Here is a 16,909-nt window from a genome sequence, read left to right as displayed (position 1 = left end):
CGACTGTAATATTAATATCTACGCCAATATGGAGTCTGGATTTAGAAGAAAACTAGAAGTTGGTTTAAGCAACGCCAAAAGAGATATTGGATATGGACGACCAAGCCCAAGCAGGGCCGCGGTGGCTCAGTGGTAGAGAATTCATCTCTGGTGCATGGTGTCCAGTAGCGTAGCTAGAGTTTTTTCAGGGGGGGCAATGAAGGGCCCAAGAGGATTTTGAGGGGGACATCTCCAATATATATATATATATATATATATATATATATATATATATATATATATGTGTGTGTGTGTGTGTGTATTTAAGGTGAATGTTTCCATCTTTATTGTTCATGATTTTACTGTTTGAAAAACAGTGAAAATATAAGAATTTAGTACCTCAAACAACTAGGATTCATTAATGCAATTGATTTCTAATATAAGTAAATAGTTATTTAATCATGGCGTTTAAAATATGTGTAGCTGGTTGACTTAAGTGGAAGCAAATACACTTTTACAGGTAAAGAAAATAACTTATAGGTTCATGCCTCTACTTGAAGAGGATCTTTCTATTCGTGTGGGCAGCAGCAAACATATCCACAACTTGTTAAAGATCTAACGATTTAGCAATTTTCTTCTCAATATAAAGTAACACTAAGTTTTTCAACCTATCATGAGTCATTGAATTGCGTATACAAGTCTTTAATCTTTTCAAAGAAGAGAATGATCTTTCACATGTAGCACTAGAAACTGATATAATCACAGAAATGATACCTAGCTTGTAGGTTTCTAGGAATGCGTTTTTGTAGACACAAAGAAGATCAACGAAATTCGTTAAGGAACCAGCTTTCGTTTTCTTCTCGTCTTCATACAACTTAATTGTTAGAGCAACCCACATTATGCTTTATTTCTTGTTTAATTATGCTTTTTTTTAAATTATGCTTTATTGTTAATTTCAATGATTATTTTACATTAATCGTGTATAATGTATATTTATTATACATTAAATATTCTAAATATCTTGATCTATTTATTGATATTTTTTTGCAACTAGTTTCTCTCATATTTAATGAACTTTCTACTTAATTCATTGTAAAGAGATGTGCTTTGCTCGAATAAATTTTTTCTATCATTTGTGTGCGCCTTACAGGTACATATATACAGAAAGGGAAAGTAAAAGATGCCACCAAAAAGTACAGAAAGTGCAGTGCAGTGTTAAGTTCAAAAAGTAAACATAACAATACAGTGACGACGCCAGAAGGGGGCAAGGGGGGCGAGCGCCCCCATAGTAGCTACTTTTGCCCCCCTGACTGCCACTTAGACTGCCCCTCCAGACTCGTACAATCTTTAAACATTCTTCACGTAGTATTTTATATCAGTATCATAACCAATCTCATTGACAAATTGTAGTCTACTTTCCATGAATTTACTATGTGGCAGATTAATCCTCAAGCTTTCTTCTTTGAGCGTCTGGGTATGCACGCATATTTCTGTTTTCTAATTTAGCCCCTTTTGAGGTAAATTTTAGTTATACTTCTTTCTTATGATTTTTAATAATTGTGCCTAGCGAACAATAGTAGATTTGGTCGACTTGTTTTCTTCTCATTGGATCAACTTCGATTGGAAACAAAAGAAAGGTAAAATCAGTTACGTAACTTGTTTGTATTTATCCAGGTTTGAAGTTTTCAGTTTCATATTTTGTTTTATTTAAAACTTCTTTTTTCTGAAACATTATTCTCGGCTTCCAATATTCAGAGGATGTGCTTATAACAGCTTAGTTTGCAACTACCAGGGCTTAATTTTTTGAAGAAGATAAAAAGAGTTGTGTTTTCCCTTCCTGCAAATGATAATAATAAAGTTATGGAAGAAATTGATTCCCAATAAAATGTATTGTCAGAGTGCTGATCTTTAGTTAGTAATTGGTTTATACTAGTGCTCCTTTACTTATTTTGTTTCAAAGTACTGACGTGACGTCTACCAGAATTGACTAGGAACTGCTGAAAAATTCGTAGCCCAACCCGGAAGGAGTGCACGTGGATTGGTGAAGTTTTACTTCTTCTTCTCTTCCCCCGAGAGTCAATATACTACCTTGTACAGTGCTCCAGCTTTTGCAGAAAAGTTAAAAAAAAATCTAGATTTCCTCGCAGCACTGTTCGTAGCATTACCCCTATCAGATCTAAAATGGCGTCTTTCAAGTGTTATTTAAGTTTGAGAAATAAGTACACGTAATAGTTAGACGGAGCTAAATCTGCGGAATAAGAATGATGATCTAGACATTGAAATCCTAGATTATGCAATGTCAGTTATGTTCGCAGGGGCTTGATGGACAGGTGTACTCTCCTGAAGGAACAGAATTCCTTTCTTTTCATTTTCCGCAGCGTTGAACTTTGAATTTTTCTTACAGTTTTGTAAGTAATGTATAGATTCTGGATTAAATATCTGACCATTGAGGAGGTAGTCTACCACTCCATACTTATACCAGAAGAATGTTCCAAACAGTTTCTCAACCTACTTCTGTGTCTTGAACTTTTTGGGGCGATGGAGAAATGAGTGCTATTACTCCATTGACTGTTGTTCCGATTCAGGATCATAGTGGTACAACCATATTTCATCTATGGTTACTATTCGTCAGCGAAATTGATCAGCATTACGGTCAAACTGGGAGAAGACTTCTCTTAATGCCGTTACCCTTTTATTCTCCTGACATATATTTTGGGAACCCATTATGCCGAGAACTTGCGCATACCCAAGCCATTCTGAATTATGCTACCGACGAGTTCCAAAGAAATGCCCAGAATCTCTGACACAAGTTTTGCTGAGAAGGTAAAAACTGAGAAAGCGGGGTGCACACCTCAGACTATAATAAATATATCGTGAGTTTACTATACACTTTAAAAACTATATAAATAATAGCTTAAATTATTTTTGTCACACAAAAACTGGGGTGGCCTAGGCCCTCCGGCCCCGGGCTATATCCACCATTGGCTGAAATGCTGCAATTTTCAAGAATAATGTCACAAATTGCATCCATGATTCCAGGAAGAGTCATTGCTTTTAATCATCCTGGATGTAAAGCATAATTTGTTGAGAAATTGCTACGTTTATAATAAGCCACTTACTTCTTCACCACTATATATAACGGAGGAGAGTCCCGTGGTGTTTCACTGATTTCCTAATTAATTTACTTCGGTGACTTTCCTTGGTGGAACAAAAATGTTATAACAGTAAGGATCTGGATGTTCGTGATATTATCTGTTTGGGCACACATAATCACTTCAGAGGCCTGAGAAACAATAAGAATGTCATTATTAATATGAAACTTTATATTTGTATATACAGAGATATGTTTTTCTAAACTAGGTTTCATTTTTCTACCTAGTACCTACACTCCTTCTGGATTGGACTACGACATTTTCAGCAGCTCCTCGTAAATTCTCTCTCTGGCTATATATATATATATATATATATATATATATATATATATATATATATATATATATATATATATATATAGAGAGAGAGAGAGAGAGAGAGAGAGAGAGAGAGAGAGAGAGAGACGTAGCATATAGACGAATGTGTTACTTGTAGCATACGCGAAAGTAATTCAATTTATGTTTAGGCTTCAAAATTTTCATTGAAAAATATTTCATGTGCAGACGTTACTTATTTGTTAGTTACAAATTTTATTTGAAATAAGTTTAATTTATAATCATATAGATCTAACATAAAAACAGCAACGAAATACACAATGTAATGTAAAATAAGTCAAACGTAATAAATATGTCATTTTTGGTATGGCAAATAGCCCCCCCCCGAAAATATATCTGCCCCTCCTTTGCCCCCCTAAGAACTTAAAGCTGGCGTCGTCACTGTAACAATATAGTATGGAGTTCTTGCATACTATTCATTGTTGGCAGAAAATTTTTTTCTTTTACTTTTTTTCTTTTCTCCACATCAAAGGATTTCACCGAAAAGTTTACAGAAATGAAAATAAGATTTTCATTGTTGCATTGTTATGTTCTCAATGATTTTGCATTGTAAATATTGGCTTTAAAAATATTAACACAGTATGTTAAACTTTCAGTTAAAGAGAATTTTCCAAGAATTGTGCTATATATTTTAAACTAGCAGCGTTCACCCCGCTTCGCTGCGGTCACCCCGGAACGCAATAAACTTTGTTACTTAGATAATTTTTACTTTTTCGCTTTCAAATTGCAAGCGCCTGTCATTTATGTTAACCCGCCGAGTCACGTGGTCATGCGGGTTGCATATACATACGTTTATTTTTACCTATGATGAACTATGGAGACTTGAATGGTCCATTATCTCAAGACACTGGTAATTAAAAATTAAAGTGATATGATAAAAACCATCTAGGGTCCAAATCCTAACAACCCCCCAAAAATGAAAGAAATCGGTTCAGCCGTATTAGCGTGATGAGTTCACAAAGGATTTGTACGTTCTCTTTTATATATATAGATTATGCTTTATGCTTTATTTTCTAAAATTATGCTTTTAAAACTAGTTTCCCAATGTGAGTGCATTTTGGCGTTCACCCAGTGTCGTGACCATAGTGCTCTCAAACGGGTCGGGTTGACCCGACCCGACCCGTGACCCGACCCGACTCGGATCGGGTCAGTTCGGGTCGGGTCGGGTCAACTCGGGTCGGGTTGTCGGGTCGGGTCAGTCGGGTCGGGTTGTCGGGTCGGGTCAGTCGGGTCGGGTTGTCGGGTCGGGTCAGTCGGGTCAACTCGGGTCGGGTTGTCGGGTCGGGTCAGTCGGGTCGGGTTGTCGGGTCGGGTCAGTCGGGTCAGCTCGGGTCGGGTTGTCGGGTCGGGTTATTCGGGTCGGGTTGTCGGGTCGGGTCAATCGGGTCAGCTCGGGTCGGGTTGTCGGGTCGGGTTATTCGGGTCGGGTTGTCGGGTCGGGTCAACCGGGTCAGCTCGGGTCGGGTTATCGGGTCAGGTCAATCAGATCGGATCACGGTTCGGGTCAGTCGGGTCGGGTCGGGTCATCGGGTCGGGTCAGTCAATTCGGGTCACGGGTCGGGTCGGGTCGGTCTTCAACCCGACCCGACCCGACCCGTTGAGAGCACTATCTGTGAGAAGATCAGTAATCACAGAAAAATACCACTGTGTTTTATATTTACAAATAATAATATCTATAAGTGTGCCGCGAGAATCCAATTAACACCCGTAGTGTGCCGCAAGTTGAAAAAGGTTGGGAAACGCTGAAATAGACTTTTCTTTTTCCAAAAGGCTTCTTTCACCGTTTCTATCCTTGCTTTTATTTCTCTGCAGAAAAAAAAACTAAAACGTGCAGGGTCTATCCTTTAATTATTGATTCAATTTATTTTTGAGTCAAGTTTCAACATCTATCGCTTGAATTTCACTTAGTTATTATCAATATCTTTACTCCGTTGCGTATACATTCTAAAGACAGCCATTCGACCAATAACGGCACTTCAGCTGCCAATAGATGTTACCATGGACTGTATTAACAGTCGGACAGGCTTAATCAGAGATCTCCCAGCTTGCAAGCCCGGCTCTCGGGTACAATAGGCCTCTAGCTCAATAAATGATCGCAAGCCTGTGTATAAGCCCTTTAAGTGGATATAGAGTCAGAGCTCCAGTCCGGGCAAGCATGAGTTTCAATGAGCTCTGGCTGCATCCTGTGACTAGGGATGGCCGAAAATTTTCGGATCCGGATATCCCGGATCCAGTGAGATCCGGATCCGGATATTGCCGTATCCGGACCTAGATCCGGATCTCGGATCCGAACCTCAGATCCGGATCTCAAATCCGGATCCGAAATTCGGATCTCGGATCTGGGTCCGGATCTCGGATCTGGATCCGAATCTCAGATATTGATTCGTATCCAAACCTACATCTGAAATTGTGATGATAAAATTGAATATCTAAAATTCGTCAAAACTTTTTTCGGATTCACTAATATAGTAGGATGCTGTGCTTTTAAATGTTTCTATAACACGTTTGTGCTACATTTGTTCTTTATGTTATTTTAACCTTGCAATATTTACTTTCTTATATAAACTTTCTTATTTTCTCATATACAAATGAAATATCTTTTAGATAAGACCCTTCTAATCGCAGGAATACTGGACAAAACAAACTCTTTATTAATAGTAGTTTCTGACTCACTAGAATCCAACCATCAACAAATCTTTCACTTCGAAGGTACAACAAAAAATATAGACTGGTTGGCGTGGAACAACAGTAGATCTTTAAACATACACACGAGAATTTCAGGAGAGCGATATGGTTGTGTAGTATTATTAGTATTAATAAAAGTGTTCGTTGTACGACTTTATTACCTAACTTATGGCTTGCCCTTCTGGGTCAGGAGTTTGTTGAAGGAGTAAATATAAAAGAGATTTCTGTTATTTCTTCTTCACCCTTCAGGTTTCTTTAATCATACATTGCAGGACGTAACCAAAACATATCCATGCATCGTATCATTGAAGCGTTTTGTGTTTTGTATATTAGTGTTCAAAAATATTTAACATATTCGCATTTGTTCATGTGATCTCAGGTTCAATTCTCGGTGGAACATACATGAGAACATTGAAAGCTGAAACAATATGAAAATAGTATTTAAAAGTCAGGAAATTAATATTAAAACTTTAGCCATCTATTGTGACTGTAAGGCTATAGCCTAGTTAAATTAACCCACACGTTTCGTGAAGATATATTAAGTCGTTATTGTTTATTTACTATAAGCTACCAGATACATCCTCAGAGGCCACTTTACACTGTAATAATCAACAGATGAAAACATTGGGAAAGGAATGGAAGGAAGGTCTCCAGAGCCTTAGATCAAGGTACTAACCTAGCATTTGCCCAGTATAACTGAGGAACAACCCTGGAAAATCCTCAGTCAGGATAGCTGGTCTCCGAATTCGAACTCGGTATAATCCAATTGCGAAGCAAGAATCCTAACAAGTAGCCTGAGCTCACTCCGTATTATTATTATTATTTAATTAACGTAATGTTCTAAAATTAGTGCAAATTAAACCCTACTTTCTTTATTGCTGATGATATAGTTAATAAGCCTACATGAGACATCAGTCTCCCATTACATAGGCCTTGCTCAAGAAAGAATACCAGAACTGGAATTCAGGAAGCGGGGGTGAAGAGATTAATGAGGATGAGGAAACTATGTGCGATGCAAAAACTGAGAAATTATGACTTCTTCACAGATATATTCACTTACATACGTCAATTAATATTTCTCTGATACAGGGCACTCTACTTTCTATAGTGGCAGGGAAATGGCCCGCTTTTGTAAACGAACACATTAAGCACGTGCATATAGGCACAATATCCGTGCAAAGAAACATAGGTAAAACTAGAAAAAAAAAATAGGGAAAGCGATAGTGATAAAACGCTATTCAGCTTAAAAAAAAAAAAAGCTGAAAATAACTTAGAGCTACGAAAGACGCGAGGCGAATTTTATTGAAATGATTGTTTTTCCTTAGTGATTAGCTGTGCTAACTATGAACATGAATTAAAAAGAAAACAAGTAGCTAGCTCTGAGTTTCGCAAACTGGTTGAAAAGAAAATATTGGATAAAATTTAATAATAAAGAAGGCATTTATGATAATTTAAACAAATTAAATTCTTGGCACGACAGTCCTTTGGTTCCTACCATCGGGCTTACGTTCATTTGAAGCGGGATTTGAATGCAAGACATTTACAGTAAAAGGATCCACAGCCTAATGCCGCAGACCACTCGACTATGGCTGTCGGGTTTTCTCGGCTAATCTGTAGCACATTTACAGTAACTGATTATTTTAAAAGTTGCTCCTAAATACTGACAATCTAAGTTTTATGTATCAAATATTTCCTGCGATAATACCATACACTCTCCGACTTCTATAGACGAAAAGCTATAGTTACCCACATTATCTAATACAGAAATAAGTTCTGATTCTCTAATAGCTGCTGATGGTGATAGTCAAGGTTCACTTAAGCATGATCCCAAACCCAAACTGAGATATTGATGTCACTGGAACGCCTGAAAAGTCATTGTGGGTAAGTGAATTGCCCACTTGTCAGGATGAAGGGCGATGGTGATGTGAAATGCAGGGCTGTCAGAGGTACTACTTATAATAATTGGATTTGTAATATTCTATGTTGCCGTAAACCCTCTTCAAGAGGATAACTGTTAATTTTAGCTTTGAAAATGTTACATAAAGAGTTTTATTGCTATCATTAGGTTGCATATAAATCTCTTTATTCCGGAATTATCGGATTTATTTTACCGCTTAACTTTCACATCTCTTCTGATTTACGAATATTTAAATCACGATTATCCCCTTAAGGTCAATTAGTGATATTTTAACTTATTTCGAACCAACTATGTATATGGCTAGTCTTGTTATATGGGAATAATTGAGACTAGAAGCAGTCTACAGGCTACGTTCAAAAGAATCTTGTCCGACCTCCTGATAAACCACGTCTTTCAGCAAGGTGAATTGTGGCAATCCGATACTAACATGAGGAAATCTTCCGGTTCAAGTGAAAGCTTCCATAAGAATCAGCACCCTAATCAGTGGTATGTGCCTTGCTAATTTTTCTCCAATGTGAAAGTACCTAATTTTATTGTTAAAAATGAAAAGGTTTTTATTTCAAACAAGTTGTCATTACAGTTTTCATATCTGAACACAACACTCATGAAAAGTCATGTTAAAGCGCGACTTACTCCTGAAAAAGAATATTTATCTGTTTTTAATTTCTCGTGTTCCTCAAACTACATGCGAAATTAGTGCAAGTGCCTATCGCTCGCATTACCTAGGTACAAACGCAATGGCGTATTTAGGGGAGAGGCTTCTGGGCTTAAGCTCCCCCCCGAAATCTTACTTACTATAGTAAACTATATGAAATATCTTGCAGAATTTTCACATTTTCAGGCAAAGCCTCCCCCCGAAAAAAAAATCGTAAATACGCCACTGTACAAACGGCTACGATCTTGGTACTAGCACATGTTTCGGTTTCCAGATCTCAAATATTTATATTTCAGCCTGATTCTATGTATGAATCCGAAATTTCAAATCTAGATAAGAGGCACCAAAATTCATAGTTTATTCTCGGTGCTCATATTGTGATTTACTAAATAATTATTAAATCTAATTTTAGGGTATACATTTGATATTTTGAGCAGACTGAGCAAGATAAATTTACGTAAAAAGTAGTCAATACTTGTCTTAACTGTTTGTTTTCTTAACTGTCAATGAAATAGGTGCATTGAGGAATTTTAAATATTCATCTCGGTCCTGCAACCGAGTGGAACTAGATTCGACATTTGAGCTCTCATCCGGATCATTTTTTTCTTAAGTAAGCCAAACATTTGATCTTTAGAGTAGAATGAAGGAAACAAATAGACTTGTCAATATTCGTCTTAATTTTCTGTTCTCTTCTTCACTGTCAGGACTTCGTGAAATTACTTTCGGCGAATTTTAGATATTCATGTTTATCATAATTTGGATGGGATGTGGGTTTGGATAAGAATCAAGATCCGAGATCCGGATCCAGATCCGAGATCCGAATCCACATCCGAGATTCGAGATCCGGATCCAGATCCTAGATCCGGATCCAGCCAGATCCGGATCCGGCCATCCCTACCTGTGACCACGACAATTCGTTTCGAGCGCAATAATTGGAAGTTTAATATCAAATTTATCAACTGCGATAATCAAGCTATTTCTGTATTCTACCTAAAAGTATTTCTAACGTACAATCGAAATACATTTATCTAATATGCTATTTATTGTATTTATTTCTTAAATGTAAAAGCAAAGAAAAGACGTAATTTTGTATTTTAATGCTGGTGCTCTCTTTGCAGGTTTCTGGCGGGACGAAAGAGGCGATCCTTGGCTGCTAATGCAGTCGCTACAGAGCAGAAAGCTTCTAAAGTCCTTGGACTGGTCTTTTTCACCTTCGTTCTCTGCTGGGCTCCATTCTTTGTGCTAAACATATTTTTTGCTGCGTGTCCTGAGTGCGAAGTTTCAGACAGAGTGGTGGATGTATGCCTTTGGCTTGGTTACGTTTCCTCCACCATCAATCCCGTTATCTACACAATATTTAACAAGACTTTTCGTGCAGCTTTCATTCGGCTTCTCAAGTGCAAGTGCCATGGGAGCTCTCGACCAGCTCGATATAGATCCGTGAGTGAACATTTTTCCAGTATCCCACCAGGATCGACATCACGAACTCCTACGTCTATAGGAATCACACCTTCTACATCATCTTACGTCATCAAGACTCCCAATTATCCAAATTCATTCGATATACAAGATTGTTGATAAAATATTCTGAACATACCGAATTATAACTTCGAAAAAAAAAAAACCTGATATTTATGTAAATGACGGGTGGTGGTGGTGGTGCAAGTCCAAAAATAACTGAAAATATTTGTTTTAGGTGGTTTAGTTAGCACATTTCAGGTATATTAAAAAGAAAAAATAACTATGAACTATTAGCTACTCTGACAACCACGACATTTCGAAAATACCATTAAATGTACCAATAGTCATCCCTTTAAGGGGAATTTTATTTTACTAAATGATCATATACAATTTCTAATTATGATTATTTATAGAGCGTAATTAGAAGAAAGACAGTACTAAGGGCACATATGTAATATTTTTAGTTGCGAGATTAAATTGTAAACTCACTTTGTAAAGAATTTTTCATCAATACATGTAAAATTCCAGGCGTCCGCTTCTCTTGTCCCTCTGCAATATTAGTTCTCATATATAAGAGCATTTTCAATCATCTACACACATCCTCGTATTAATACATCAGCCAAAGGTGATGAGAGAGAGGTTTAAGTTTACTGTGAAGTGATTTATATAATTTATTAATTATTATTTATTATTTGCGTGAGTGGTCTCACTTGCTTAAAAAAAAATCATTCACATACCGGACCTATATCAAGCAGAGATTTTGACAGTGACTATTGGATCTCGCGTTTTACATTTTTGTTCACAGCCTGTTTGCTGAGAAGCTACGGTTTACTTACTTAATATATAGCTACGTGGCTGACTAATGGCATAGTTACCTCATATGTGCGGTTTAAAAAAAAAAAGTATTTACTGAAACACGTTTTTGTTTGCGATTTTTTTTTCTTTTTCAGAATAATAAACAAAACAAAAGCAGCTTAATGGTTTTACTGATTTCCAGGTAGGCAAAAAACTTTCCCATATTCTGCCGGGACGGATATGTAACACAAATGAAAAGCGATGACCTATACGATCGTTCGAAAGTATAATACTACCCACTGGAATACAACCCACATCCACATATACATAATTAAAAACTCTTGTCTCGCTCAAAACGAAATTATTTCACTCAATAGGCGATATTTACTTTTGCAAAGTTCTCATCAGTTCAATAACTTGTTGCAGTCAAATGTCAACTCCACATGGAATAATGGAAAATCGCATAACAATGCTACTATTTATACCTGTAAACTTCATTTTCATTCGACTGACTGAAAGAGCGTATTTTCGGATATGAAATTGATTAATTAAAATTAATTAAAAATAACTTTTAACTCGACTAAAGTTTTTCTGCAGCACCGAAACTATATAGTATAAGAAATTATATACTACTACTACTGCTTCGAACCACTACTCAAGTACCCCCACCAGAGATCGAGGCAGGAACTGCTGCTCAGAAGGCATACGTGTCAAGCCATGACTGTAGTCTGTTGTAATTGTAAAAAGAACTCATAACATAAAAGGAGCTGAAATATAATTTTCCAGGCGATTATACAGTTAGACTATATTCGTGAGTTGAAATTATATAGCTAAATTTTAATACATTATTTTATAGATGTAATATTTGTTATACTGAGTGTGCATCTTCATTAAACGCAAACTACTGCTGCTTTGTTCACAAATACTGAACAATATGAAGAAATTATCTATCGTGTTAGTCTCGAAGAATTTAGCTTAAGTTTACAACCGTTCTAGCTAATCTGTTTTAATGTTGTAATATATCGATATTACGTTACCGCAAGTCATATACAACCAATATATTTATATCATATGACGATCCTGACTTTATATTACAATTTTTATCTGGTTGTTGATATCCTATTACTCGACCAACTTTACAGTGCCATTATTAACTGAGACTGTAAGCCATAAATTTACCACAGATAAGAGGCAAGCGTTGAAAACTAAGAAATGTGGTGGTTTTACTGCAGTGTAGCCAATACTCTTTCAAAGTAGCAGCACTGTAAATGTTATCAAGGAACCTCGTATCTATTTTGCTTATTAAAGGAATAATTTAATGTGATTAATATCTACGTAAGGAAGGCATTATGGGAAAGGTACGAACGATAACGTGAGATAAATATTACTCACGACAGAACAGTAAAACCGACAATTAAATTTCTATTGTGCATTAAGTGATTTTATGTGATATTTTAGTTAGGTTTCATTAGGTACTAAAAACAAGTCGACATGTAAATCACAGGAATAACGGCTATCAAAGACTAATAAAATAAATCTGAAGTTTATAAAAACTTCCCTAGTCTCCCTAACATATAATTTTAAATCAAGTTATGAACTGAAATATATATAAAAAATGTATATATTATTTGAAACTCAATAAATTTATATTAAATTTATTGCCATTAGTAAACATTTTTTCGAACTCTGGTACCTACAGTATTTTCTGGATTTATTTATCCGGGAGAATTCTTTTCATAACCCCTTGAATTCACTCGTGCTTCAGCACTCGTGAAACAAAATACTGTATATTACTTACGGAAAGTTTTGATGTATATTCGACTGTAACTTAGATTTAATTAAGATCCAGATTAAGAAGTCAAGCTTAGGCCACTTCATACATACTAGACTAAATACATTGACTGGTAAATTCAGACATTTCCACTTACCCTTTAGAAAAGTAGTAATTTTTTCCTTACGTAATTATCAGTGGATAATATATTCTGAGGAAAGACACCTTGGACTCTTATTTTCCCGAATTAACTTTTACCCACATCATAATGTAAAAAATACTTCAGATACTTTTCAGATGTTCTTTTTGTCTTGTACTATGCGTAGGATAGTTTCTAACCACTAGTACAACAGAACTTTGGTCATTACACAGACTGCCACATATTAATTACGGTTTAATTTGTTGGTAACACAGCTGCCTACATTTTAATTTTCGGTCGCTGATACTCCTTACACGATCGAGTAACACTAACTCTAAGCATCAAAATGAAGATGCTTGGTCTCTTACCCAAATTCACATTTTGTTTTGAGAAATACGCTTAAAGCAGGGGAAAATGTAACGTTTATTTTGGTTGGCGTACAAAGCAATTTTTTTTTCTTTGCTTCTTGCTATGGTAATCCTCCATGATCGAATGTCAAAGAGAGATTTGGATTATTGATAGTAAAGATACACTGCAAACCCGCACAACTGCACTTCTATGTCAAGATCAATTACCAGCATAATAAAAGAAAAAAAGCACACACGTTTACAGAAACCATGTATCTTTTATCTCAAAGTACGTTTTCCACAATAAATCCAGTAATGGTCGTGTCCATGTAACGACACGGGAAGTTTTTTTTAATGCATTTTTTTTAAAGTATTTCTTTGAAATGAACTAGCTCTATTCTCAACTTTGTCTAATTATCTGCATATTGAGCATTTCTGCAATTTTGTTTGTAGATAGGTAGGTCGATTTTACTCTGTATTGTAACCAAATAATTCCCAAACCACATCCACTTTATTATAATCCTGCGTTCGCTTACGCAATACGTATCTAAATTTCTCAGTACAAATAATGCTTCTGCTTCAAGTTTGAGCGTTTGACACCAAAAAGAATTAAATCACTTGAGATGTGTTCGCGATGTAGTGGATTACATAAACATGCTGAACACAACAGCTTCAGTCAAATAGATGAAAGGACTGCATATTATTTTCACAATTAATTTTTTTTACGTATATATAACGTACTTATGTCTTATCGTACTATGTACTTATGTTGACATTATCTATTGGCGCGAAAAGTTCAAATTTAAATCTCAGGCACTATAGCCGTAATTCAAGGTTTCAAAAGGCATGTACAAATGACAAATATATAAATGACTTTCCAGTAACAAACTAACAGGTACTGAAACCTGCTATGGTACGCGACAGCCAAATTGACGTTTGGTGTGAACCAATAACCTTGTAATGGACTACAGCAAAGCCTCCGCTGAAAAATTTGCTTTCAGTGGGGGTACATTGCGACATGCTGATAATGTTCTCGTCTAAGGCTGTACAACACGTCAGCCGAATCGAATTCCTATATTACAAGTATTATCAACGTTGCTGGAAGCGGAATGCTAGATGTTACAGCAGAACTCACGGTGAACGTCAATGTGGCTGCCATACATATTAATACTATACGGAAATAGTTGTTTAAGACAAAAGGTAATGTATGGTAATTGTCTGTAGTGCTCCTGGTAAAAGTTATTCAAATAACCGAACATTGAATGATTCGACATTTAACAGTAAAATTTGTTTTCTTCGTTTATTGCACAACCACCAATTCCTGTGAAAAAGACTGCGAAATCCAGCAAAAGTACTACTACTGAAAATTCACAAGAGTATTATCAATGATTTTTAAAAGAAAGAAAGCAGAGAAAGGAATATAATAAAAACTTTTCCGATAAATGGACAAGTTCTTTAAAAAATATATAGTGTGATTTCTATAATCTTGCGCTAACATATGCGTACAAAAAAAAATAACGACTAATGTTTAACAATACAAATCAAAACTAGTAAAGACAATTATGACGCACAAATTTCTCCATATTCATCAACAGATCCTACTCTAGTCTTTTATCAAATGTTGTATATTATATATATATATATAAACAGAAGAGTATTTTATTTTTTATTTATTGTAATTTGTTTTTGTTCTGATTTTTTAAACGTATTGTTGCTTCCTTAAGTGTTACATCTAACATATACAAAACACATGACAAGAACTGCTGAGTGAATGAATTACAAAATATTAGTATTTAATCACTTATTTCTTTATATTGTAACATATTGTGTCTCACAACAAAAACTATGTCTCCAGTTCTTGTGATAAAATCTGCAAGTTAATCTCAACAGTTACAACTTGTAGTTTTCTCAAAACAGTTACTACAAGAGTATAAAACATCATGACACCGAGAATATAAGTTTTAAAAAATAATGTACTTAATAGAACTCTTAATGTGCTAAATAATTTAATTTGTGAATTGTTACAGAATATTGTGATAATTTAAGTTTAATAAAATTGTGACATATTAATTGAGTTGTGATTTTGAGACTTCTTTAGGCCTGTTTTATCCACACGGTTATGGTAGCGGACGTGGACCCGGTGTGTTTTTGAATTATAATTAGTCAAATCAGTTTTGGTCTGAAAATCCGACCTTGGTAGTTACGATTAGTAACGGTTGTGTGCAAGGATCTTATAAAATAGAGGATCTGCCCATATGTATCTTCATCCTATTAAATAATGAAGCCAAAAGCAACCGAGCATCGGTACGTCTGATTGGCTACTTTTGTTTTTGCCATGTTTGTTGGCGCAAAACATTGCAATCCTATTGGGTGGAGTGGGCAGAGTAGGGGTGGCGAAACTGTGACGTATGGCTTCAAGATTTTGTTGTAAGGGCAGATCCTCTATTTTATAAGAGCCTTGGTTGTGTGGTTATATCTACAACGGTTCGGTTCGCCAATCGCCCGCAGAGTTGCCAATCCGCATGGTCATATCCACAGGTTGTTACTTATTAATATCTGAAGTGGACGAATCTAAACGTCAGGGACATCAATACAGAATGTTACAAACTGCAATGAGTTGGTCAGTAACACTTGACGTGCTGTCTCCACTCCCCCTGTAGATAGCGTTCGCAGAAAAACGTAAAGGACACTATCAGATCTGCGGCAGTCAACCGATCACTACCGCAAACGCGTGGAATAGACCGGCCTTACTGTTAATTAATAAATTATTACACAACTGAACTGTAAATTTAAGAGAAAAGTCAAACTAAGTTTTTTTTTGAAAATTCATTGCGCGATAACTGCTTCTCCTTGACAACGATTTTTATATATATAATTTCTAATTTAATTATGGAAATGTATCCTTAATTAGGCCGGAAAATCGATAGTTACTAGTCTACTGTAATGAATCAGGTGATTATAAAATCAGAAGAAAGAAAAAATGAAAAACAATATAAATGAAATTCTAAAATACACTTTCTTAAACGAAGTTCATCAACAAACATTTATTATATTTAGGGAAAAACATAGTAAATGTTTATAAAGCTGTATTGTAGAATGACACAGCTTGCATTTCTTGGCGTTTAAAATTAATAATGTACTACAACAGAGTTGAGTTGATTTTAACGTCCCGTTCAGCAGCGAGGCTATATGAGACGTGGACCTACTGATTAACGTGGAATCCGAATCACATGAGCTCCCGCCGGGAATCGAACCCGGGTCTCCCACGCCAAAGGCGCGTACGCTAACCGCTTAGCCACTAAGGAGTACTATAACAGATTAAGACGTGTAACCAACAGTTAGCTTCCTCGATTTTGATGTGTGTAGTCCTCGGTTTGACTTTTAGTAGAGATCTAATCTTCGTTCGCAAATTATCATCATCGAATATAAAACTGAAAACGAATAAAATAGAACAGATGATGTTCATCAAAACATTAACAGGAGAAATATCTTTCTTGACTTGCTTGAATATCCATTTCATCCGGACAAGGTGTTTTATATCTGGAAGTGCCTGCCTCAGCTCTTCTTCCCCAATCTTCCGCGATGATTATTTTTGAATAGCCCACACTCGAAGTTACAGTTCAACTGAGGGCAGTCATCTGCAGAACAGCAGGTTTCTGTCAGGATCTTGT

At 36.0% G+C, this 16,909-nt stretch overlaps 2 protein-coding genes across 2 annotated transcripts in view; one reads left to right on the top strand and one right to left on the bottom strand.

Annotated features, from left to right (window-relative positions):
• The window catches only part of 5-HT2A (5-hydroxytryptamine receptor 2A), a 102,930-nt gene extending 87,018 nt beyond the window's left edge, over nt 1-15,912 (top strand). The window contains exon 3 of the mRNA XM_081769648.1: nt 9,844-15,912. Within this exon, the coding sequence (XP_081625774.1) occupies nt 9,844-10,303 (460 nt within the window). The 3' untranslated portion in view covers nt 10,304-15,912. The remainder of the gene's footprint in view (nt 1-9,843) is intronic.
• The window catches only part of LOC145693559 (26S proteasome non-ATPase regulatory subunit 1-like), a 756,631-nt gene that overhangs the window by 685,444 nt on the left and 54,278 nt on the right, over nt 1-16,909 (bottom strand). The window lies entirely within an intron of this gene.

The sequence above is a fragment of the Thermobia domestica genome, chromosome 8 (assembly GCF_964235325.1).
Source record: "Thermobia domestica chromosome 8, izTheDome1.hap1.1, whole genome shotgun sequence".
In the NCBI taxonomy this organism is placed as follows: Eukaryota; Metazoa; Arthropoda; class Insecta; order Zygentoma; family Lepismatidae; genus Thermobia; species Thermobia domestica.
The sequence above is the reverse complement of the archived record's forward strand: the minus strand, read 5'-3'. Positions and strand labels throughout refer to the sequence as shown.